Below are 25,579 nucleotides of genomic sequence, written 5' to 3'. Positions count from 1 at the left end.
TATTTTAGGAGAAAATTCAGTCCTTGAACAGAGATTTAAATACAAAAGATTTACAGTTTGTCTAAGATAAACTTACTTAGAAACCTGAGACGAAATCAAAATACTGAATTATTATTTATTAAATGAAATAGTGCACAAAATTATTTGGACATTAAAAATATACAAATTTGAATAAATTTGCATATTTTTAATGTCCAAATTTTTAATTCAAATTTATACACAGTATATAATGCAAAGATTAATTGTTCTTTCAATGTTCTGCAGTTAAATTCATACATTTATAGAGCTGTCAATAAACTTTTCAATACCAGTAAATATAATTTAAATTTATTAATGAAAGTAAACAAGAGGATACTGTACAAAAATAACCTTCCTTAGAGACTTAGAAAAAAAGAAAAACATTAATACTTCTAACCTCAATCTTCAAGAGTGGTCATTTTTTCATGATCTTTTTTAAAACAAAACCTCTTACAAAATAACCTCCAAAAGACGACCACCTCCGAACAACAGCTATTTTTCATGTCCCAGCAGTGGCTGTTGTTCAGAAGTTTAATTGTACAGTACGTCTAAATTGCAGCAGATAAAATTTTACAATCAAAACCAATCTGTAATCAGTAATATCTTTATAAATAAATTTTGCTGTGAAAATAATAATTTAATCAAACATCAACAACGGAATATATTGTTCAAGTTGAATGTTATAAATAATAAGGTATGAGGTACTTTTTCGTTAGACGCAATCTTCTCAATAACATTCTGCTCAAATCGATAATTTACCCTCGAGTCTTCAGCTTAAATTCGATCTAGCATTCACTTTCTGAGGTTTTAAACATCTTATAAAATGACATAACAACAAACGGAGAAAATATTGTACAATACATGGAAAAATAATTTATCTATCCAATTATTTAATTAAACGAATAACTGAATAGAATCGTCCAAGTGTGAAATGGGATCAAAACAATTTTCGTTTTCAAAAAACTATTTCGTTTTCTACAGAAAAAAATTTGATTAATGGAAATAAACTAAATCGGAAACAGAACAGAAAATCCATTTTCCGTTTATGTTTCTTCAGTTATATTTTACGCATCTATTTTCCTAGTCAGGTTTCTAAACGGCAACCAGACGTGAAATGCGAATATCTATATATAATATACCGATTCGAGTTTTGCTTTTAATATATATATATATATATAAGTAGTATATTAATGGAATGTAAACTATCATTTCATTAAACAGAATAAATGAAGCTAGAGAGGAATCTACCATCAATTATTCGATTTCCAATTTTCCAAGTCTGCCTGAATATCGACTGTAAAGGTTGGGTTTCACTGCGACAGAACCAGCACCACTAATACCAATATCACGATATTGTGCTGTTCATTTTCATAATATATATTATTCAAATATTTAGCTAAACATTAAGTTTTAAAATAATTAAAAATTACACAAAAACAAATTTAAAAAAAAATATATTATTATTAATTATTTCTTTAAAGTGATAAAGTGATTATAAGGAAATTCAAAATGGTATATCATGTGAAGAATAGATGCTATTCATAAAGCGAAACTATTTTAATATACACATATATTAACTCTACGCAAGAGCGAGCGAGCTGCATTAAAAAAAAGTAATCTGGATACATTCTGTCGATCGTACCGATAATTTTTCTATATTATCACTTCCTCCACAAACTGCTGTGGTGATTGTAACATTCAGAATAATTTTTGACTACGTGTCTTCTTTTGTCGTGTTGTTCTACGTATCTTTCTTTTTTGTAACGTGAAAACAACGTTTAAAGCACTTCGAACAAAACTCTTTTCGCTACTGATATTGAAGAATGATAACTGTATGATAACATTATACTGAAACTATACACGAAAGTTTGTCTGTAGAAATCGAAAAACAAAGTATTAGTTATATAATGATTATTAATAAAAGATTATACCAATATAAAACATAATCGTATATTATAAGTTTCAGTGAATAATTAGAAAAATATTTTTAATTAGAGAATAAATATACTTATTTGTATTGTGTATTACAGTAACACCTATAAGGATTATAGTAGGAAGATGCGCAATATTTATGGAAAAAAGTTATTTCCATTTCGTGTCATCCTTTGTTAAAATATACTATATATCTGGAAATTAATTAACTTTAACTTTACTTCTTCAGATATGACTCGTACAGTATTTAAATTATTGTTGTTAAAAGTCGTTTTCTTTAATCAATTTTGAAAAACTTTTTCCATGTAGTTTGTTGTATTTAAAAAAAAATCACAATAAACTTATCATAAAAGCTTGAAAAACTCAAAACACTACATATTTGCCGAATTTTTCCGTTAGGCATGAAACGGTAGACTTTCGTTATTTTTCAATTTAGATCCAGCATTATCTTCTGAAAATTGGTTTAGATCTTCTTTAATAACGTACTTAGTGCTATCATTATTCAGTGATTAAGTTCTATACATAAAAATTATAAATGTATGCAGTTCCATTTTCTAGTCAGTCAGTTTCAGTGAAAATTCCAAAATTATTTTCACGTTTTTTATTTCCATTTGAAATTAAATCTATTTTTATTCTTTTAAGATTTACATTATTTTAAACCTTAAAGCAGTTTTCAACCGAGTACGCAGCACACTAAGATGTGGCGAAATAGTTCTGAACAGCGACATAACACTTCTTGGGTATTTTATACTAAAAGCTAAATAACTACATTGATAAAGAAGTAGGGTTGCCACAAGAAAAACATTATCAAGTTCCAGGCGCTACTGTTAGTAAAAGATTGGAAAAAAAAACAACTGCCAACTTTGTTCTAAAAATAGACGGAATATGAAATTCAATTTAAATCAAACTCCGTTTCAACTAAAATTAGAAGTATTTGGGATTCTGCATCCGCTTAGAATTTGATTTTTTTCCCTCCACAGTCCAATTCAACTGAACTGAGTCACAGCCAAATTGAAAGCGAGTATTATCTAACATTTACAAAGTGCTGCTTCATTTTACTCATTATAACTGTAAAATAAAGTGCAAACAGAATTTTCTTTTTAATTTCGTATCTTGATCTCAATTAAAATTCTACTGAAATTAATCCAAATGTTAAATGTATTTTCAACTTAAAATAGTTATTTTTCTTAAACATATTTCTGAACAAGTGTAAAAAAAATTTCTTATTCCTTTAAAGCTGACAGATTGTTTTTAAAAAATGGCCTAATTTTTATTTACTATTTAAAAGACACTTCAATCGTCTGTGAGAATTTTTAATATCTTGTGCAAGTTTTTTGGTTTTATTCGTATACGGCTACGCGACAGATCGGCGATCTGACGATGGGGGGATACCTCCCGGGAGGTCTTTTGTGGGAAACTGACCCATATTTAGGTGTTAACCCTTTAGAGTACATATTACGTTTTATAACGAATTTTTTGGGATAAAGAAAAACTCAAAACACAGCGAATTGTTTTTTAGAGCATGGAGATGGAGATGGAGATGGAGAGCAAATCTTCCATGTAGAGATACCGACGATCGAATGGCTAACGATTAAGGTCCATTTACACACAACAGTGATGTGCCGGCAAAGTGCAGTGAATTTTTGCCTGTGGGAAATCGTTGACCTAGTTTTAAACCACCCTGTCCAGACTCGTCCGTCACAGTACTGTGCAGTGGCAGTGACGTGACCGTACCGTGAAAGCACTATACATTTGACGGGAACGATATTTTCACTAACGGTAAATTTTGTTTTCCAATGGATGACGAACATTTAATTGAAATCGTGCATCAACAACTTGTTCTATTTGATTTATGTCATTCGAAATATATGGACATTGGGTACGAAATGAATATTTCTCTGTTTTGTTTAATAAAATATGAAATGCATGTTGGGACATTCGAAAATATTCAAAAAAATATAGATTCGTCCTCTCAATTTTTTATAAAGCGTATGGAACTCCCATTCTGTTGATATTTTTTGTCCATGCTTGAGGTACGCTTTTTTAATTGCATTTCTTTTTTTCTTTATCCAAAGATATAGCTATCATAGCCAATTCATCCTCAGAAAAGCCCATGACCACTCGGTCACGTCAGTGTTGTGTGTAAATACTCATCACTGTTCCGTGCTCGATGTCACTGTCACCAAACGGTCACTGCGCCGGCACGTCACTGTTGTGTGTAAATGGACCCTAGGGTTGTAGCCTAACGCTCTAGTGACCCGCTGGAATCAAATCCGGACGGGACAAAAAAAAACTCAGGAATTTTTTCGGGGGTGGTCCATTCAAATATATCCGCCCCCAACCCTCACCAGCCGGCCGCAGAGATACCGAGGGCCATCAGTAGCGAATTATGTCATGGTTGGATAGGAGACTGGTCTACATTCACCCCTCCGCTTGATATAACGTTACCAATTTTAAGCATTCATAAACTATCTTAAATAAGTTCTAATGTTTTCAAATTATCAACTGAAACAAGTTATAAAATTACAATGTTACCAAGGTGCTTCGCCCCCACTTGCTTGGCTGGTTCGCCCACTTATTAAAAACTTTCACGATGATTAATCGATTTCCGATGCCGCCGTTTCTATTTCATCTTTTATTTTGTGAAAAAGTCAGACGATGTTAAACTAAATATTTTATATACAGTATAGAGTAGATTAAAAATTCTATAAATTTAATCACATTGAGTAATTAAATATTTAAATAGAAAAAATCAACTTTATCGTAAAGTTCTTAAAATTTTTAATATTTATTAGTAAATTATTTAAACAAATTTATATTTTCATTCGATAGAATAAAATTTAAAAATAAAAAAAATGGAATAAAATAACTCGGAATTCACGATTTTGTCTGTATCACGCACATACTACACGATTTTTCCCCACTAGCGCTTTTTCCGTGTGCCCGATTGTGACGTCAGAAGATTACGCTAATTTTTTTTACACGAGCGTGAATTATCTTTTGACGGGTTTTAGCACAGTCGTGCAACTCCGTCGTCCACAATAATTTTTAGATAGCCCACTTAGTTTGTGAGTGCTTTAGTTTGCAAGCGGCTGTCTGTATGTACAGTACATTTGACGTTATTGGTATGAATGCGTCGATTGGTTTGGGATTCGGTATACTAACGATTCTATGCGGACAAAACCCTGACACTTATAGTTGTTGTTCCATTAGTACATTTATTCGAGAGCTTTCCGTAGTCTTTAGAGTTGTGAGAGCCCGGACTTGACGAAAAATTTTTCGTCAAGTCCGGGTCCCGAAAATAAAAAATAAAAAAAAAATTGGGCATAAACAGTGAGGGAGAGGACCCTCCAAAATAAAAGAACGGGATCGATGACGACAGTTCATTTCGCCGTCTCAAGAGTTCGTCCGTCATCGGGAGTTGATCCGCCATTGAGAAGTTCGCCAAGGATTCAGCTGTGCTCCGACTTTATCTAGTTCTGCGCCGCCAATAACTCCTACGGAGTACCGATTATCTGAGCTAGTATCTAACCTACCTAGTATTTACTTATCCTCCACCATCTAGTGCCAACATCTCTATCAACCGACGGTTCCTCATCGAACTATCCAATATCCTATCCCTTTCGGTCAAGTGTCCGCTCATTGAACAACAACTCAACTAATCAAGGTATTTATCGGCACATGATCGAATATAACTCTCTCTCTCGCGGCTAGAGATCTGCTACGATAATCGTTTTAACGCTATATTGAAAGCTATAACTGTAAATATATGTATAATCCTATGCAAATAAACGTGTATTTGTTCACGTTAACCCTGTAGTTGAGTGCAACTTCTTTCGGACCTCCTCCATTCCGAATCCGACTGCCTACAGATGCGACCGCTCACGCGCCGAATCTAACGGCCATTTCGATTTCTGTGTCCTTTAAGACACAGCGGTGTCAGTCCTGATGTGGCATCTTGACGTGGTGCAGACCCTGTGGTCACAGTCAGTCCGTACCTGCAAGTCCGTGATTTACACATGACATCCGGTACCTTCTACGTGATTTACACGTAGAAGGTACAAAAAATCCGCCTCTATATAATCTTCAATTCCACATTCGTAACTGAAATAAAATTATTGCACTTTGTACCTTAACTTTCAAAATTTATTTAAAAACGTACTGTACTGTACGTAACACACATTAAGAGAATAACAGCGCCAAATTTCGCCCTAGTGGCTGAATGTAAAGTAAAATATTTTCCTGAAAAAAAAACTGGAAACTGAATACTTATGACAATGTTTACTAAAGTTGATTGAGTTTGCCCAATACGAGTAGTTCTTTCTACAGAGCTCTGAACACCAATTCTTTGATTGTAATCACCTTGTGTATAAAAGAACCTATTAAAAAAATTCAATATTTAAAGACTAAACTGCTGCACGTCACAACAATATAAGTATCTTTAAAGTATCACATAAAAAATCTACATAATTCGAAAGTGTTTTTAATGTTTTGCAAAGAAACAGAAACAAGACAGTATGCAAGAAACTTTATAGCATCTAAAATTAAGAAAACAATGGAGTGTCATTTCAAATTTTTAATTTAAATTCGAAGCTGTTGATTTTGCCAAAGTTTAGAAATATGGAAATTCAAAAGTATATATGTAGGTACTATACATGTATAGTTTGGTTGCACGCTATTAGAAAATCTGAGTTACATTTTTGTTATATAATTTTATCTTAACTACATTATTGATGCTATGCAATGATTAAAGCGCAGTTTTGAAATTAAATCGTATAATTTTAAAATATGTTTTCCTTTAACTGCGCCACAGATAGACTGTCACCTTGAACAACAAAAGATCGCTGCGCTCCCTTTCGCTCCGGAAGTTTGTGAGGCTAACGACACGTGTTGAGTCAGTCACTCCACGCCACTACTACTATGCCTCCTCCTTATACGCTCTTTCCTCTGGGTACTCTTTATCTAGCGCCAATAAATTGTTCCTTAGAATTTATTTAAAAAATAATTTCCTAAATACTCCAAATAATTACACACCCTCTCCTCTAGGCGCCCCCTTACCAGCTGCCCGAGGACATGTCCATCCTGCCTCCTATTTGCGTGCCTGCTTTTAAATATCTTTAGTATATAGTAATTAGAAAATTATATACTACTAAAACAGAGATATCATCTAGTTTAAAAACCTCATCTTCTGAATCTCCAAGTACATATTTTCAGTTTCTACTATATTTTATGTTAAGGCATGTTTTGTATATTACACAGCAGAAATGTAACATGTTCTAGCGAGGTAAAGAACATTGTACATTTCTGCTGTGAGAAATTAATGACAAATAATTCTTTTAAACTAGGGGTGCAGACTGCATTAAACTGTTTTTGAGTGGTTCGCAGTTTGTAGTTAAAATTTACCTATGTGAATATTGAACATATTTGTGCGCAAATTCAACGATATAAAATTACGTTACATCTAATATTTGAGTTTAAGCTAAAATAATGCAAATGTATTTTTATATGTAGAAAGCCCTGTTAGCAACAATATTTTTTAACAAAGTTAGGCAACAAACAGCATATGTTCTACAGACAAAGTATGCATACTTGCTTTAAGTTGTCATATTTTATAATAAAAATCTATTTCGATTTTTTTCTGTAATTTCAATTAAAAAGTAAATTCTACACTAGCATTTTACAAGAATAGAATTCTTTAACAGCAGGCATTATACAGATACATTAATAAATTAACGAGGCAATACAACATTAAAATAATTATAGCCTGACATAATTACATCATTACGAGTTGGCTTTGACCGCGATTCGGCCAGCCTTGGAGAAAGGTGCAACATATGATAAATTACAAAAAACCCGATCCCTTCGGTGATAGTCTGACATCATACCGTATTACTGTATCATCTGACCGACAAACTGTATATTAAATCTGAAACAATTCACAATAATATGATTTCGTAACTAAGGTTCAAATAATAAATAATAATTTAATTCGATAAACAAATTATAAAGGCAAAATACCTGGTCCATCAAAAACAATCATAATTAATAAGAACTATACTATAATCAGTGGCGTAGCGATATAGTTTAGCGGCATTTCGACATCCTCAAAGTGTAATATATAAAATGTTTACATTTGAAAACAAATGTCTGAAAATCTAGTCAGTGAAATCAATCGAAAAACCAATGTATTATAACGTAATTGGTAGAATTTTGATCAGTTTTTTTTAAACTTAGTGCAATAAAAAAAACGGATGGTTCCGATTTTCGTACCAAAGAAACACAATAACTTTTATTACTACATATTCTAGGTTATGGCTCCATTGTCCTTCCTGTAATCGAGCGATGACCCTTGTAACCAGTTGACTGGCGGTCACAAATGACCTCTACTCCCACACGAACGCTTCGAAGCGGTTGAAAAAACGTCTGAAACAAGTCGTATACGTAAAACATAATATACTAGTAGCCCGGGACGCCCCCTAGTGGGGGTTCTTTACAAATTCCCATGAGGCACGTTTCATCCACTTAATGTATGAAAGTTTAATGCGCTTAATTTTTAAAAGTTTGATGCATATAATATATATACAATTCTTTATCTTAAAAACTAATCTTAATAAATCAATACACAAACAGCAAACAGGATTTCTATATTAGAAAGTGAAGATATTCTTTATTCAAAGTAATTGAAATAAATAAAAATAATATACTTCAAAAATCTAGTTTCCTTACGTCTTTTTCTGCCCCCCCCCCTTTACGTGGTGGGTCCAACTCGGTGGAGAGGTGTGTAAATTAGGGTGTGTGTATCGGGTTAGGGACGTTAGTGAATACCGTTACAGACGTGACACGACAATGCCTTATAAATATAGATAATCCGTCTGAATAATAGTCTGATGAAAACATTTTATAAATAATGAAGTTGACTTTGGCGTTTTTTTTTTTCTTTTTGATCACATCGATTCATAGGGATGATTTCATCGACATCGTAAACGATAACTATTTTAAATAGCAATCTGCGACCACGTGACATGATTTCCATATCTTTATAACTTCTAGTATGACTGTTTAAAATCTGATCACTTTTTCGAAAATATTATTTTCGAGAAATGGATCAGAGAATTGCAGATCTCTCACTCAGAAGTACTTATTTGCAGCTTTAAAGAGAAGGCCAATATCATTTTTATGAGACCTGATCTTCCAACAGGAAATGCGCTAATGCTTTATAGACATACTAGAATAATTTGAACATCCAAATATTACTATTAAAAATCTGGGATAAATTTTTGAACATTAAGGCCACAAAATTTTTTAAAAAATATTGTGAAAATGGAATAAAATTTTTATAACAACATTCTCAAAAGTTTGTTTTACAAGGTTAGTATATCTAAAACAATATATTGAAACTAAAGTATTTTAACTCAGATAGTCTCACAAAATGAAGAATATGAGCTGGGCCTATCTACACTGACAACGTCACAATGATGAGATGCCAGAACATATCGAAAAGAAACATCTTTGTGTACTTTTTAATACGGGTTTTGCGTTGCATTCTATGTAAAACGAAAAATTATAACGAATTAACAATTAAAATTATATCATTAGAATTTTTCAAATAGTTTTTGAAGTTGCGTAATTTCAAAATTTATGTTACTATTCATAAACAGTTGTTTTTGGCTAATTATTAACTACTTATCAGTGTAATACAAATAATTAAAACACTTCTTTTGTTGAAAGTAAGACTGGTCAACTGTATTTAAGAATTTAATCATTGTTACGTTTCTGATGTATATGATAGGTGAAAGACGAATTTTTCAATAAAATGTATTTCAAGTATACAAAAACTGAGATACTCATTAAATAGTACAGATAATAGTACTATTTAATGAGTATAATAGTAAATAACGTTTAATATAGATATACCGGGTGTATATATATATATTAAACGTTATTTACTGTATAAGTATTTATATTACATATAATATATAAGCATTTGCCACTGACGAGAGAAAGGCAGGCTTGTTAAAAATTGTCAAGATCGACTAGATATCATTTAGCTACTGTTGATAAGTTGGAAAACTAATTTCTTAAAACATGAAAGAATTCTTTGTTTGCTTGATGATTGCACCCACAGAAAATAGTAATAAGTATGCAGCATTATTATAATTACTCTTTGATAAAACAACTCCGTTCTTAGTGATGATCAATAACATCTAATTTCTAAAGGTTGTGTGTGTCTATAGATTATATTGATAAAATGAAATGCCCTTGTTGCTATTGTTCCTGAATCAATTTTGCAACCATTCTAACAGCAATCATAAAAAAGGCTGACAAAATTTAAAATATTTTGAAATTTTGTAACCTAATCTTCCAATTTGTTAATGATAGGGAAATGAAAAATGACAGTTGCAATTCAGCATTCCTTTTAATTTTTATCGGCATTTTTCGTTATTTTTTACAATTCATTTTAGCATTAGCATTTTTACGTGATTTGTATCAAGTAAGGAAAAAACCTTCAATTAATTACTATACAAAATTAAATTCTACAACAACAACAGACACATATTTATAAAAATCTAGTAATTCATCTTCACATATTATTTTTAATTACAGTATCATTTTAATTAAAAAGTCATCATTACTCACAACAAGGAACTGCATAGATAATCATGTATGATTATATATAGGATGAAACTGATACATTTTGAAAGGCTTTAAGTAAAAATTAGGTAAGAACCATAATAAAAGTTACGTATATGCTATTTGAAGACATTTCCATATTTTATTGCAAAAATCGGAAGAGAAAGACCTTTACTCCTTTTAACATAAAATCTTCATGTGCTCCTCTTGTCGCATCGAAAATATCTAAACGATATTCAATTACTTTCCATGTGTTCTGCAAAAGTTGAGCGAAGAATTTCGAGTTGCCTAGCTGTCTAACAAATGGACTTCCGTGGGTTTCATTGGAATGATTTGTCTTCACATACTCGTCCGACAATCAATCCGACATTTCCTGCCTTCGTGCTTTTTCAACACACTTCTTGTGGACAAGAACCATTCCTTCCATGCGTTGGTGGTTTTTCTTGACGAAGGAACATCCTCAAACACGACGAAAGTTTTTCAGCACGTACACAACTGAATGTGTCTCAGCACCCAGTACACAGTTTTTGCTTTCTCCTGAGCCATTGTCATTTTGACAATCACGCGGCAGTGACGATTGTCTAAGTACTCTGCCATTCTCAATTAATTCTAGAGAAAACTTAGAGCTGCTCTTTTAAAATCGCTGCCAAAATTCAGTGCATTAGGATAATTCACGTTCACGGATAATTCACGATAAGGCACATTCACGTTAAATGCGTTTATCCTTATGCACCAGTGGCATGCGGTGACATTTGATGATAGGGAAGCTGTGCCGGCCCTGGATGGAATCATTAGAAGCGTTATACGATATTTCGGTGTGTAGCATCCATGAGCTAAACCGCGTGAGGTTGGTGCTCTGTAAAGCGCATGTGCGAATGCCTGTAATATGGCTGCTTTACACGATTCAAATATTTTCGCCGTGGAAGCTATGCCGTATTCGACAATACAGCGCTTCCATTGGGAATGTATATAAGAATTTATATTCTAATATACAATAGCTATCTCATTATTGATTTTTACATGTATAGAAATTTGTAATAAGATACATAATGCGGTTATAATAAAATATTAATTTTAATTAATTCAAAGTACGTTAAAATACAAATACATATTGTGCGATTATTTTCATATCTTAGAAAATACAAGAGATGCGGCGCTTTCACAGCTTCCATGCACGGCACGCCACTGTTATGCACAAAATTTTGGCAGCGATTTCAAAAGTTTCAGTCAATCCTGACACCTTGTACAATTTATATTCCAAGAATGTCATTGTTATGAATGCAAAACCGTAAAAGGATTTTGGGAGCAGAAGTGCAATATAGAAATTTCCATAATTTTTGGTGAAAACAATAATTACTACTAATTTTCAAACCTGCAGATATCGGAATCGATATAACCATCGTAAATCAATGCATGTATTATTTTTGTACTTTAAATTCTCAGAAAAACGAAATAATATATTCTTCAATTTTTCAATTGATTTCGTTTCTTTCACAAAGCTTCTACAGATGTTTCTTTTTATTTTTCTGCCTTGTGAACACAAATTAACGCAATCATTACGGATTAGACCTAAACTGTAATGATATCGGTGATTAGAAATTAACGGACATATCAGAACTAGATCATCTATGGAAATTCCTGAGGATCCGACTAGAAAATCTAGTCTTAATTATTTTCGGTAATATCGAAGCCTCCAGCAGCAATGAAGGGTCATCTAGTGTATTCGATGGTTACACGACAACTGGACGAGTTACTTGGGCGACAGAAACTTAAAAAATTTTGCACACTTAGGCAAGCATATTATTTGAAGGATTTTTTTTTTTTTGTACATATGTGTAAGATGTATATAAATATGAATATGGTTAAAATGTCAGAGGTATGAGTTATAAGTTATGAACTACGAGTTATTTACTACTTAGAAAAAGAAAATGTTTTGGAACAACATATAGTAGCATCATTAATTATTTTATGAAAAGCAGTTAACAGAGCACAAAGAAAAGCAGTTGTTAAAAAACAAAATTCTTTCGAAGAACTTTATGCATTAAGACAAAAAAGTATAAATGCAATGTATTTTACTTTTATGTAATTGCTGTTCTTATTTTTATGTATATTTTTAATTTTAGGAGAAGATATCAACTGTCTTTTGGGACTTTATTTATTTTTAAAAGCAAATAGAAAAGTACGTAACATATATAAATATGCTTGTTAATTACAAAATCGTTTTTAACTCGTTCATCTCGTTTCTTAAAAAATATTTAAATTTACCGGGTATAAAAATTTTTCTTTACTAGAATGGCGATTTTAATAAAGAAAAAAATAAACATTTTTGTATTTTCTCGCCCAGATGGCCGGCGTGTAGTTAAAGGTGCCCCATATTGGATGCATACCAAGCGTATGTATGCTGGTTATTAGACCTCGCCTGATACATTGATAAATATCGCCAATGAAATATCGATAAATAAATATTAGTTATTTTATGTTCAGATATATCGCATATCAATAATAACGATTATCGATATGAATTTTACAAACTTGAAAGTATTGTCTTTCAAGTTTTCACATTATTTAAAAAAAAAAAAAAAAAAGTAAGAAAAAATTGAATAGCAAGTTTTTATAAAAATAATTTCATGTTACAAAGTAAGCAAAAAAAAATTAATTTTATTGTGAAGAACTTTCATTTTTTATTGTCCCGAATTAAGAAAAATTTATGAACATATTTTATGGAAAATTTATTATGCTAATGTAGAAACCGTTACCTAACCTGAAACGATATTTAAGATGGCTGACATCACTGATACCTCGTATGTCGTGATATGACATTTTTCTAGAAAGATCTCTTAAGATCTCTAAAGATTATCTCTGTGTAAACCTGTGAATGCGTCCGGAAATAGAAGGATACATCGCATAAAGATACACCAAGCTTGAGCAGAGTCACTTCTCACGCTGCAAACTAAGTTGCAGCGAGTTCTATCAAAATGAAGGCACACAGTATATATCCCATCAGGCATCACGAATCGAATCTCGCAAGTAGATTCACACTGTAGACTACAGGCCCTGGTATCTGAACAGTAAATGGAACTGACCAATTAGCCACTCACTAAAAATGATTTGAGAAATCCGTCTTTCGTTGAATGAAGTATTTACTTCTTGTTCACACCAAACCCTAGACTCAAACCCTGGTCTTTCTTCACAGGATAGACAAACCACTTTTATCGTCTAGGTAATCATCTAGATTCAAAATACGTCAACACATGAACTTGCAAAATCAATACTGATCATAAATTACAAAGATAATAACTTTTGTATTCTCAAAACATGTAGTAACTGAAAACGTCGTTGTTGCGTTAGATCACATATTAATATCTATCATTAAGACAGTTTAAGATGGCTGACACAATATAATTCTAATAATCGATGAATTTTATAAACAAAGTGCATTATTTGATGTTGCTGGCAAACTACTTTACACTATACAAAACTAACACTAAGGCATGTGTAAACATTGATATGATAACTGTTAATTTAAAAATTAACAGTTATCAATATTTATGTAAACCATATAAAAGGTAAAAATGTAAATGAAATAAATAGTAAAAATAAAAATAAAAAAAAAATTATAATTTCAAAAATGTTATAACCTAGACCCACATTGTTTAAACCCAACCTATCATTTCGTAACAATTGACTCGTACTTCGAATTTAATTTAATTCATTCCAATAGGCCGTTCGAACTCAATCGATTTTTCCCATTAAAAATAATGGTAATTGAATTAATCCATTTCCAGACTAAACAATACCCATTTCGATAAATTTAAAATAGCAAACACACATAACTTAAAGTAAAAATAACATAATTAAATGTCCTAATAATAAGTTAGAATATGACAACAATAAATATAACACGTAAATACTACAGAATAAAATGAAAATTGCATTGACTGATCGCACATCGTCCATTAAACATATAACACACGTGTGTTGCTTTCATACATCATGAAAAGTTCCTTCTTCATCTGAATCGTCGATTTACAACCTTCCTCTTCAACTTTGTCGCTTCATACACTTCTCGAATGCCATGGCTAATAAGTAAAGGTTATATTGAGTTGAATAAAGTTTTTGCATACTTTTAACAGCCATCCTTGCTTAACACAGATGTGTGATTTAATTATAACAGTTTGAAATTTAACACATGATTTTTAATGTACAGTATGATTGTATTCTTTGTTTAAAACTTTTTACTTCACATTTTGTTTGAATAAAATCAAATTGAAATGTCTTCGAATAAAAAGCATATCAGGAAAATTATGCTTTAAGAGTTTCGGAAAAAACATTACGAATATTTTTACTGTTTGTATGGCGTTATGTGTATGGGAAAGATGCTCCTAAACTTCGAAAGTGTCAAATGTGGTTTAAAAAGTTTCACTCTGGAAATTTTGAAATATAGGATACGAAACGTACGTAGCGCTTAATAGATGTCGAAAAAGAAAAATTGCAAGAAGAAATTGTTAAAAATCGATAAATAACACGCAATATATATAATAAAACACAAGAATAAAGAGAAAAAAAAACACTGAAAACATACAAGTGTAACACAAGAGCCACAGGTTGAGACGACTACGGCACACAAGTGTATGTTTACGGCTGCGCATTTTCACTTTCCCGGCTGTTAAATTTAACGGAGTGCAAGTACAGTAATCCGTTAAAAAAATGACTCTCCAAGGTTTTTACATTTTTGGACTCAGGAGACCTTGAAACATCGAGAAATAAAAAAGAAAAAAAATCGGGGGTAATATGTATGTATGTATGGATGTTAGTGTGTATGTGGGAGCACGACTTTGTTCACCCTATTTAAAGCTTAATAACTCCTGTGTATTTTCGTTGAAAATTTCTGAAATTTTGGTGCTGTTAATTTCTGGTGATTAAAAAGTCGAAGGGGTGGGCAGGTAAAGGAAGTCGTGTCATTTCCATTAGGATCGGACTTACTGACGATTTTTTTCATTATTAGCGTTTACAATTTTTTTTATAAAACTCATCCCTACCCTCAAAATTAACATTTTTGTCATTTTATAATAGTTAAAAACTATAAAAGTTTTTAATAATAAAATATAGTAACAGATGGCACCACCAAATGTCGGATAAGTTAAGAAACTCGTTGCTGGATTTTTTATTACGCATTCAGTTCAAACTCTGAAGCATTCGAAGTTAGAGTCGTTTTGAAGTCAGAGGTACTGTACCACTATATTTCATAACATAATATTTCTATTGAACATTGTTTAAAATATTAATATATACAGCACAAAATTATCATAATTACAAACTGATAAATGCACGAACGAAGTGTGGAAGAAGTTATGGCTGTAGGTATTCAAGAATTCTCAACGAGAAGAGCCTATCGCTGTATCGTTAGGTTGACCAAAGTCAACCTAATCGATACAGCAGGACTAGGAGATGTAGATGAGCAGGATATTGGGAGTTACTGCAGGTTGGTTTCTGAATGAGAGTACTTACCAACGACGACCTTCAAGAACTGGCAGAACAAGGAATTCGTGTAGAACTGGAAAATAGAGATTCTGAAAACGAAGAACCCCAAAAATTTCTCTACAGATTTCCTTAGTAAAAGTTTGGTAACGATAATCGAAATCGTTGATCAAATTGTAGCGAATGATCCAGATATTGATAGGAGTGCCAAAGCAAAACGAGGCATTTTGGATGCGATCTCCTGCTACCGACATTTGCTTAAGGAAAGAAAAAAGCGACAAATGAAACTTTACGACTTTATTGCAAAAGAACAAGAATTTCAGAAAAGTCAGGAACCTTCATCACAAAAAATGAACTTTACATTTCTGTTTGCATATGTTTGGCTGTTATTTAACATTTTTATATTAATTTGTATAATAATATAACTTAAAATTAAAGTAAAATTTGTTTATTATCTTGGTTCGCACGTTCCCCTATCCCTATTTACTCTATGTTAAAATGGCCTTGTTTAGCGCTGTTTCGGTTAGCGCTTTGTGTCTGGGAACTCATCCCCCTCGTTAAGCAGGTCTTACTGTATTTCGCTTTGGAAAGTCGTGATATCAGGAACGTCAAATAATCGTTCTGACGTCAAAAAACTGTAATGGTGGTGTCAAGAATTTCCATTATATACAGTTTTGGTATCAGTGTCAATGTCACTTGTAATAAAACGATTTTCAAACGCACTTGGCTGTGCATTACGGATTTATTTCATTACAAATGTATTCCAAAGTTTATTTCATTATAAACAGTTTGAAGGAATTGTTATCACATTATATACACTTTAAAGCAACGGTAAAAGGAATTGTGATCTGTAATGAACACACCGCCAAGAGTTCATTTGAAAACCAAAAAATCGTTTTATTAAAAATGGACATTGACATCAATACCAAAACTGTATACTGTATAATGAAAATTCTTGACACCACTATTACAGCTTTTCACGTCCCTGATACCACCACTTTCAAGAATGAAATAATTACGAAATGTAAAACGTAGTCACTGGATGAACGTTTCATACTAAAACGTGTTTTGTGTACATCTAAAGCTGTAATAATTTGAAAACAATTGATCTACGCATGCTTAACGGCAGTTTCTGTACTTGTAAGGTGTACAGGTATGTTTTTGTTTTTGGAGATAATAGCGAGGTTAAGGCCGAAGTTTTAAACGCGAAAACGTGTACGTCGGACGTTCAGCACCGCTTTCCTGTAAGCCTAGAAGTTTGACAATGGCGTTTGGAATGTCGAGCGTGATTCCACAGTTCAGTTGCTAAGTTTGCTTGAGACAGTCACGTATATTCAACAATTTATATTGAAAAGCATACAGAGATCAAACATTTACTATATAAACCTGATAAATTATAAACTTGTTTCAAAACTTTTCTCCACTTCTGTACTTCAAATATTACTAAGACTGATTATTTTTTAAAATATTCATTTGTAACTGCTTTGTATACAAAAATTAAGGAATTTCACTAAAAACTCATTTAAATTTGCTTTAATCCTCTCTAGTTGATGGCAAAACTCCATGGGATCAGTGTGATCTTTCTATCAGTATCAAAAAAGTTCGTTTCTCACATCAATCCACTTATCAATCCACAATTAATATTTCCAGATGATATTAATAGATTAAAATATACTGTATTTACTTTATCAGCTGTTTTAGAAACTAGCAAGATAATATTTTAATAAGCATGATTGACAGATTAATGGAAAAGCACCAAAAGACAACAAACTATAGATCAACTTTAATTATTTCCTTTAGAATAATAGACACTATAAAAAATTTATATATTTTTTGTGCAAGTCTCTATTATTCTAAATGAAGAAACTCCTGGGATATGTCGTCTTTAAGTATAACTTCAATTATTTCCATTACAGATAAGTCCCAAAAAGTGAAATTGCCAGTCAAAGGGATGAGTAAACATACCTCAGCTCACGGATACACAAAAATCACAAACCAGGACCCTAGTAGAAAAAAAATTAAGCAACCAGTGTTGCTTAATTTTTTTTCTACTGGGGTCCTGGTAATTTAACTTTCCCGGCAACATTTAAAATTGGTGTGTGGCGCCATCTGTTATATTTTTATTTATTATAAAACGGCAATAAAATCAATTTTAAAGGTATGGATGGGTTTTATAAAAAATTGTAAATGTTAATAACGAATAAAATTGTCATTAAGCCCCAACCTATTGAAGCTGGAGATATGACACGACTCTCCGTTTATCTCCATGCCCTGTCGACCTTTAACCACTTAAATTTAATAACATCAATCCTCTAATAAAGAAACCTCACTTCAAAATTTCGGAAATTTTCGACAAAAAGCACAGCAGTTATTAAGCTTCAGAGGGTGGAAAAAAAAATCATATCACACACAAATACATACACTAAAATCCATACATACAAAAACAACCCTATTTTTTTTTTGCATTTCTGGATGTTTCAAGGTACGGAGTGTAAAAATGTAAAAATATTGAGGGGGCCATTTTTTGACCAATTGCCATACTTTCCCTCTGTTATACATGAAATAACATAGGGAAAGTAAAAATGCAGTGTTTTGTGATTGAATTTCTCAAACAACTTTATTAACAGTAAAATTGTATAAGACCAAGATTGATTCATGTTCTGTGATATTCCTTTTCATCAAGTGACGTTTTTTCCTGACTGCTCTCTAGCTATTTGCCATTCCAATCACCAGATTAATATAATTTTCGCAAATTCCGAATTTTGCCATAGGCAGCTGACTTGAATATAACAGTATGCATTTAAATTAACAAATCCATCACTTCATACCACAACATATCATGGAATTCCATTCCATGAACGTAGAATTTTCAGATAATAATAAAATACGTTAATTACGTTATTAGGAAGTTTTTGAAATTTCAGAGTTTTTTGGTAATACATCTGATGTCCTCTTAAATGTCGGTACGACAATATTCACGCCAAACATCGTATAAACGTTGCGAAAAGTTCACTGAGTTCAGCGTTAGAGCCGCCGCAAACTAGCAATTTGCGAGAGCAAAACGCTAGCAAATGTGCCCTAGCACAACCGATGACGTCAAAGGCTCCGCCGTCTCTTCTTGCTCACGTGGTTTTTCCTTTGCTAGAGCGGCGATACGAGAGTACTCTCGCTGTTCACAGAATACAACAACGAGAGCAGTCACGCTAGCAAGAGAGAGCAGGGGAAAATGGATGACTACATAAACATGCCACATGTCGAAAAAAAATAATAGAATTTTATCGATGTACGTAAATTACATGATTAATACATTCACGTATTGAAAAGAAAATGATATAAAGGTTGTATATTAAAATAGTAAATAGTTATTTATAAATAAGCTTAAGCCTAGTTAGGCTTAACTAGTAGGCATATTTTTCCCATGCTGTTTCAAAGTTCGGAACGAAAACTGACTGATTACGAGTATAGGTTATAATAAAATATTTGTTCTATAGCCAATCCACGTCATGTGGACTACGTTACAAGAGCAAACGTTGTGCAGTTTGCGGCTGCTTCGTGCCCGAGTAGCTTCCCTAGCAAAAATGGCCCATGGCATCATGGGAAAAAGGCGGGGCTTGGGAGCGCGACCGAGCGTACGCTAGCTCTCGCTTCCTGTAGTTTGCGGCGGCTCTTATATCCACATTTGCTTGTCGCAAGTACTTTCGACGAACCTTACTGTCGTCGTCTTCAGGCGAGTGCATAAATTTGCCGAAAAACTTTAAAAAGGAACAAATCCGATGCAGAATAGAACGCATAAAGCTTTACCAAAGCCGTTACGGCTTTGGTAAAGCTTTATGCGTTCTATTCGAACGTAAATCAAACATTCAAAAAACGTAACTATGCGAACGTAAATCAAACATTCAAAAAACGTAACTATGCGAACGTAAATCAAACATTCTATGCGAACGTAAATCAAACATTCAAAAAACGTTCGAAAGCCGATCGAGCATCTAGCTCCGCGACTAGCGAGGCCGCGCATGCGCGGACCCGCGCTTACACTAATCGTATATTAGATAACGCTAAAGCGCGTTTAAACGCTTGAATAACGTGACCCCAAATATTGGGCAGCTCAAGAGTAGAGTGGGAGTGTTGCATGCTTCTAGCGTGGTGGTAAGGAGGGATTCCCAGATGAAAACTGTTTTTCTATCATTGCAGCACTTGAGCATATGCGCTTGCGACCATAGCGGATTGTAACCCTGTTCGAGAGCCTTTTTTGCTAGCTCTGTGGTGTGCCTACCCCTCACCACATCGTCTTGGTGCTCGGCAAGGCGGCTGGCAAGCATTCTGGTGGTGGCCCCGATATATCGTGTGCTTATTCCCGTTGCTAGATTTTCCAGTGGGACAGCATAGACCCCCGACTTCTCGAGCGTGGAGAGCTTGTCTCTGTCGTTACACAGAAGCTTGCGCAAGTTTGGAAGTGGAGCTAATGGCAGTACCAGGTTGCGCTTCCTAAATATTTTGCAGATACGTATAGAGAGGGGTCCGAGGTATGGCAACGATGCTTGAATCACCGAAACCTCCCTCTTGCTGCTTAGCGTGGTGCTTGGAAACAATGATTTCTTTACCCTACTGAGTACATGTGTAAATTTTGCACGCGAGAAGCCAGCCGTGCGTACTGCCAAACTGATGTTATCTAACTCGATATTGGCCAGCTCTTGCGTAGAAGAAGGCAAAAATGCCCTTCTTATGAGGGAGGCGATGGCTGCGTTGACATATCGAGAAGGCTGAAAGGCCTCTGCTGGGATGATATACGGAGCTATGCTGGCCTTGTGGTGTACCGAGAATTGTAGACCTTCCGGGACTTACGTATATGCAGGTCTAAGAACGTAATTGCAGCGTCGTTCTCTTTCTCCCAGGTAAAATTAATAGAAGGGTATACGCTTGAGAGATGTTGCTTAAAGGTAAGAAAGGCCTCCTCTGTGTCATCCCACGCTACTAAGTACGGATAGCAAGTGGGGAATCGAACGTTCTGCGCTCTATCTCTCTCTCGTGATGAGTTCCGCTAAGATGGCAGATAAAGGGGAACCCATGGGGACCCCTTGCTTTTGTAAATAAATTCTCTGGTTGAAACGGAAGTAGTTATGGTCAGTGACAAAAACAAGCGCATCTCGTAAATCAAGTACCTGCTGAATGCTGAAGCCGTTTTTTAGTAGGAGAGAGTTAGCCAGCATTACGGCCTCAAAGGTGGGTACAGAAGGGTATAAAGAAACTACACCTAGCTTGTAGAATGTGTAGGCGTCGTGTGGTAGAGCTCCGATGCTTGACGCGATGGTGGACTTGGCGATAACAGGAGGAGGGAGTGAGGGAGTGACGTGTGGGGAATCCGGAACTATGGCGCGCAGAAATTTAGCGAGCGTTTTCTCTAAATAGTAGGTGGGATGAGACCGTTTATTTACTAGCGGGCGTAGCGGCCAATTTGCTTTATGGGTTTTTGGTTGGAAGAACAACCTAGGACACGCAACGTTGGGGGAGGATCAAGAGGCCCAGTTAGGGTTGCGGAAACTCCTGGTAGTGCGATGATTCTTCTTGCTTTCCGTAGTGTCGCTGGAGTGGGGTCCTCACTCAATTCCGAAAAGTGCGACTGGGCCAACGAATTTCTAACGCAGTCGCACTTTTCGGAATTGAGTGAGGACCCCACTCCAGCGACACTACGGAAAGCAAGAAGAATCATCGCACTACCAGGAGTTTCCGCAACCCTAACTGGGCCTCTTGATCCTCCCCCAACGTTGCGTGTCCTAGGTTGTTCTTCCAACCAAAAACCCATAAAGCAAATTGGCCGCTACGCCCGCTAGTAAATAAACGGTCTCATCCCACCTACTATTTAGAGAAAACGCTCGCTAAATTTCTGCGCGCCATAGTTCCGGATTCCCCACACGTCACTCCCTCACTCCCTCCTCCTGTTATCGCCAAGTCCACCATCGCGTCAAGCATCGGAGCTCTACCACACGACGCCTACACATTCTACAAGCTAGGTGTAGTTTCTTTATACCCTTCTGTACCCACCTTTGAGGCCGTAATGCTGGCTAACTCTCTCCTACTAAAAAACGGCTTCAGCATTCAGCAGGTACTTGATTTACGAGATGCGCTTGTTTTTGTCACTGACCATAACTACTTCCGTTTCAACCAGAGAATTTATTTACAAAAGCAAGGGGTCCCCATGGGTTCCCCTTTATCTGCCATCTTAGCGGAACTCATCACGAGAGAGAGATAGAGCGCAGAACGTTCGATTCCCCACTTGCTATCCGTACTTAGTAGCGTGGGATGACACAGAGGAGGCCTTTCTTACCTTTAAGCAACATCTCTCAAGCGTATACCCTTCTATTAATTTTACCTGGGAGAAAGAGAACGACGCTGCAATTACGTTCTTAGACCTGCATATACGTAAGTCCCGGAAGGTCTACAATTCTCGGTACACCACAAGGCCAGCATAGCTCCGTATATCATCCCAGCAGAGGCCTTTCAGCCTTCTCGATATGTCAACGCAGCCATCGCCTCCCTCATAAGAAGGGCATTTTTGCTTTCTTCTACGCAGGAGCTGGCCAATATCGAGTTAGATAACATCAGTTTGGCAGTACGCACGGCTGGCTTCTCGCGTGCAAAATTTACACATGTGCTCAGTAGGGTAAAGAAATCATTGTTTCCAAGCACCACGCTAAGCAGCAAGAGGGAGGTTTCGGTGATTCAAGCATCGTTGCCATACCTCGGACCCCTCTCTATACGTATCTGCAAAATATTTAGGAAGCGCAACCTGGTACTGCCATTAGCTCCACTTCCAAACTTGCGCAAGCTTCTGTGTAACGACAGAGACAAGCTCTCCACGCTCGAGAAGTCGGGGGTCTATGCTGTCCCACTGGAAAATCTAGCAACGGGAATAAGCACACGATATATCGGGGCCACCACCAGAATGCTTGCCAGCCGCCTTGCCGAGCACCAAGACGATGTGGTGAGGGGTAGGCACACCACAGAGCTAGCAAAAAAGGCTCTCGAACAGGGTTACAATCCGCTATGGTCGCAAGCGCATATGCTCAAGTGCTGCAATGATAGAAAAACAGTTTTCATCTGGGAATCCCTCCTTACCACCACGCTAGAAGCATGCAACACTCCCACTCTACTCTTGAGCTGCCCAATATTTGGGGTCACGTTATTCAAGCGTTTAAACGCGCTTTAGCGTTATCTAATATACGATTAGTGTAAGCGCGGGTCCGCGCATGCGCGGCCTCGCTAGTCGCGGAGCTAGATGCTCGATCGGCTTTCGAACGTTTTTTGAATGTTTGATTTACGTTCGCATAGAATGTTTGATTTACGTTCGCATAGTTACGTTTTTTGAATGTTTGATTTACGTTCGCATAGTTACGTTTTTTGAATGTTTGATTTACGTTCGAATAGAACGCATAAAGCTTTACCAAAGCCGTAACGGCTTTGGTAAAGCTTTATGCGTTCTATTCTGCATCGGATTTGTTCCTTTTTAAAGTTTTTCGGCAAATTTATGCACTCGCCTGAAGACGACGACAGTAAGGTTCGTCGAAAGTACTTGCGACAAGCAAATGTGAATATAACGCTGAACTCAGTAAACTTTTCGCAACGTTTGATGTCCTCTTTCGCTTTACTTCTCTGCAAGATGTCTGCTCCTCTCAAAAAATTCCAGTGAGTGAGTGCCTGATTTTGTCAATGAATAATGGAGCAAATGAAAGAAACTAATGTAACTTTATTATACTTCATAGTACAGATAAAAGCACAACATGGAAAAACATCTAATGTTAAAAATTTACAAATAAATAATTTCAATAAATAATTTTTTATTAAAATTTATTTATTGAAATTACATAAAGTTAAACATTAAATAATTTATTAAAATATACCTAAACATACCTCTTTACATTTTAATAAATGTAAAATATAGAGCATTCACAAAGGAAAAACCTTTGTTGTAGCCTCTTCCTTTCTATGGTTGCTTTTGTGAATGCTCTGTATTTTACATTTATTAAAATGTTAAATAACGTCGGCCACGATTTTATTTTGCTGGTTTTTTTATTTTGATACTTTTTACATTGTTACATTAAAATTTATTATAATAAAAATATTTCATGAGTCTTTCAATTTAATAAAATTCAATAACAAATGTCTAACTTAAATATCATAAAATACTGATTTCATTAAAACAAAAAGCAACAAATTATTTTATTGAAATCATAAATTGGAATTATGAACTATTCAAAAAATTTTCTAACAAACAAAAATTGCAAATACAGTAAGACCCCGGGGGTTAACATGGGGGACGCATTCCTAGACAACAAAGCGCTAAGTGAAACAGCGTTAAACGAGACCACTGTAACAGAGTAAATAGGGATAGGGGAACATGCAACCAAGAAATAAGCAATTTTACTATAATTTTAAGTTATTTTTATATAAATTTTTGCATAATAATATATATTAAATAACACAAAAACATATGTGCACAGAATTGTAAAGATAATTTTTTGTGATGAAGGTCCTGGCTCTTCAGAAATTCTTGATTTTTGCTTGAAGTCATGTAGTTTCATTGGTCACTTTCTTTTTTTTTCCTTAAGCAAATATCAGTAGCAGAAGATCGCATCCAAAATGCCTCGTTTTGCTTTGGCACTCCTATCAAACTCTGGATCATTCGGTAGAATTTGATCAACGATTTCGGTTGTCGTTACCAACCTTTTACTAAGGAAAACTGTAGAAAAGTTTTTTGGGTTCTTCATCTTCAGAATCTCTATTTTCCAGTTCTACATGAATTCCTTGTTCTACCAGTTCTTGAAGTCGTCGTTGGTAAGGCTCTCACCAAAAATCTGCAGTAACTCCCCAATATCCTGCTTGTCTACATTTCCTGTGTCGATTAAGTTGTCAACCTAACGATACAGCGACAGGCTCTTCTCAATGAGAATTCTTGGATACCTCCAGCCATAACTTCTTCCATGCCCCGTTTATGCATTTATCAGTTAATTCTTGCCAAGCAAAGTCGATATTTCCTATGACATCCATGATGTTATATTTTTTCCAAAATTGAACAAAACAAACATAGATTTAAGGAAAGTACAGCACTACAACAAATTGCCACCTTTTGCTGATTGGTTCGTGTTTGGGAATAATCATATTATATATGAATCAATGAAATACTGCGTTAATTTGAATCAGCATAAATTTTGAGCATTTTTTAGGTGTCAAGCAACCGTGTTATATTGAATCAGTGTTAAGCGAGGCAGTGTTAAGCGGGGTCTTACTGTACTTATTTTTTAATTTATCACAACCGGACAAAAATTTTAAAAAGAAGCTCTTAAAAGAGTATTGGACTTACCTGTAATTATTCATAACTTTAGGAGGTTCAGCAACAATTCCAGCATGATACAATAATTCGTTAAAATCATTCTTGTATGATGCTGTAAAATAAAATTTCATTTACAAAATTTTATTTGCTATGATTAATACAGTGTATATATTAATCATTTATAAATTAAGTTAA

The 25,579-nt window shown here is 34.5% G+C and overlaps 1 protein-coding gene across 2 annotated transcripts in view; it reads right to left on the bottom strand.

Moving 5' to 3' along the window:
* The window catches only part of LOC136982850 (histone-lysine N-methyltransferase SETDB1-like), a 99,996-nt gene that overhangs the window by 36,278 nt on the left and 38,139 nt on the right, over nt 1–25,579 (bottom strand). For both annotated transcript variants that reach the window (XM_067279380.1, XM_067279381.1), the window contains exon 11: nt 25,415–25,496. In XM_067279380.1, coding sequence (XP_067135481.1) covers nt 25,415–25,496 — 82 coding nt within the window. The remainder of the gene's footprint in view (nt 1–25,414; nt 25,497–25,579) is intronic.

Source organism: Centruroides vittatus, unplaced genomic scaffold (genome assembly GCF_030686945.1).
Source record: "Centruroides vittatus isolate TY-2023 unplaced genomic scaffold, ASM3068694v2 contig_866, whole genome shotgun sequence".
NCBI classification, from domain to species: domain Eukaryota; kingdom Metazoa; phylum Arthropoda; class Arachnida; order Scorpiones; family Buthidae; genus Centruroides; species Centruroides vittatus.
Note: the sequence above shows the minus strand (reverse complement) of the source record. Positions and strands in the feature narration are given on the sequence as shown.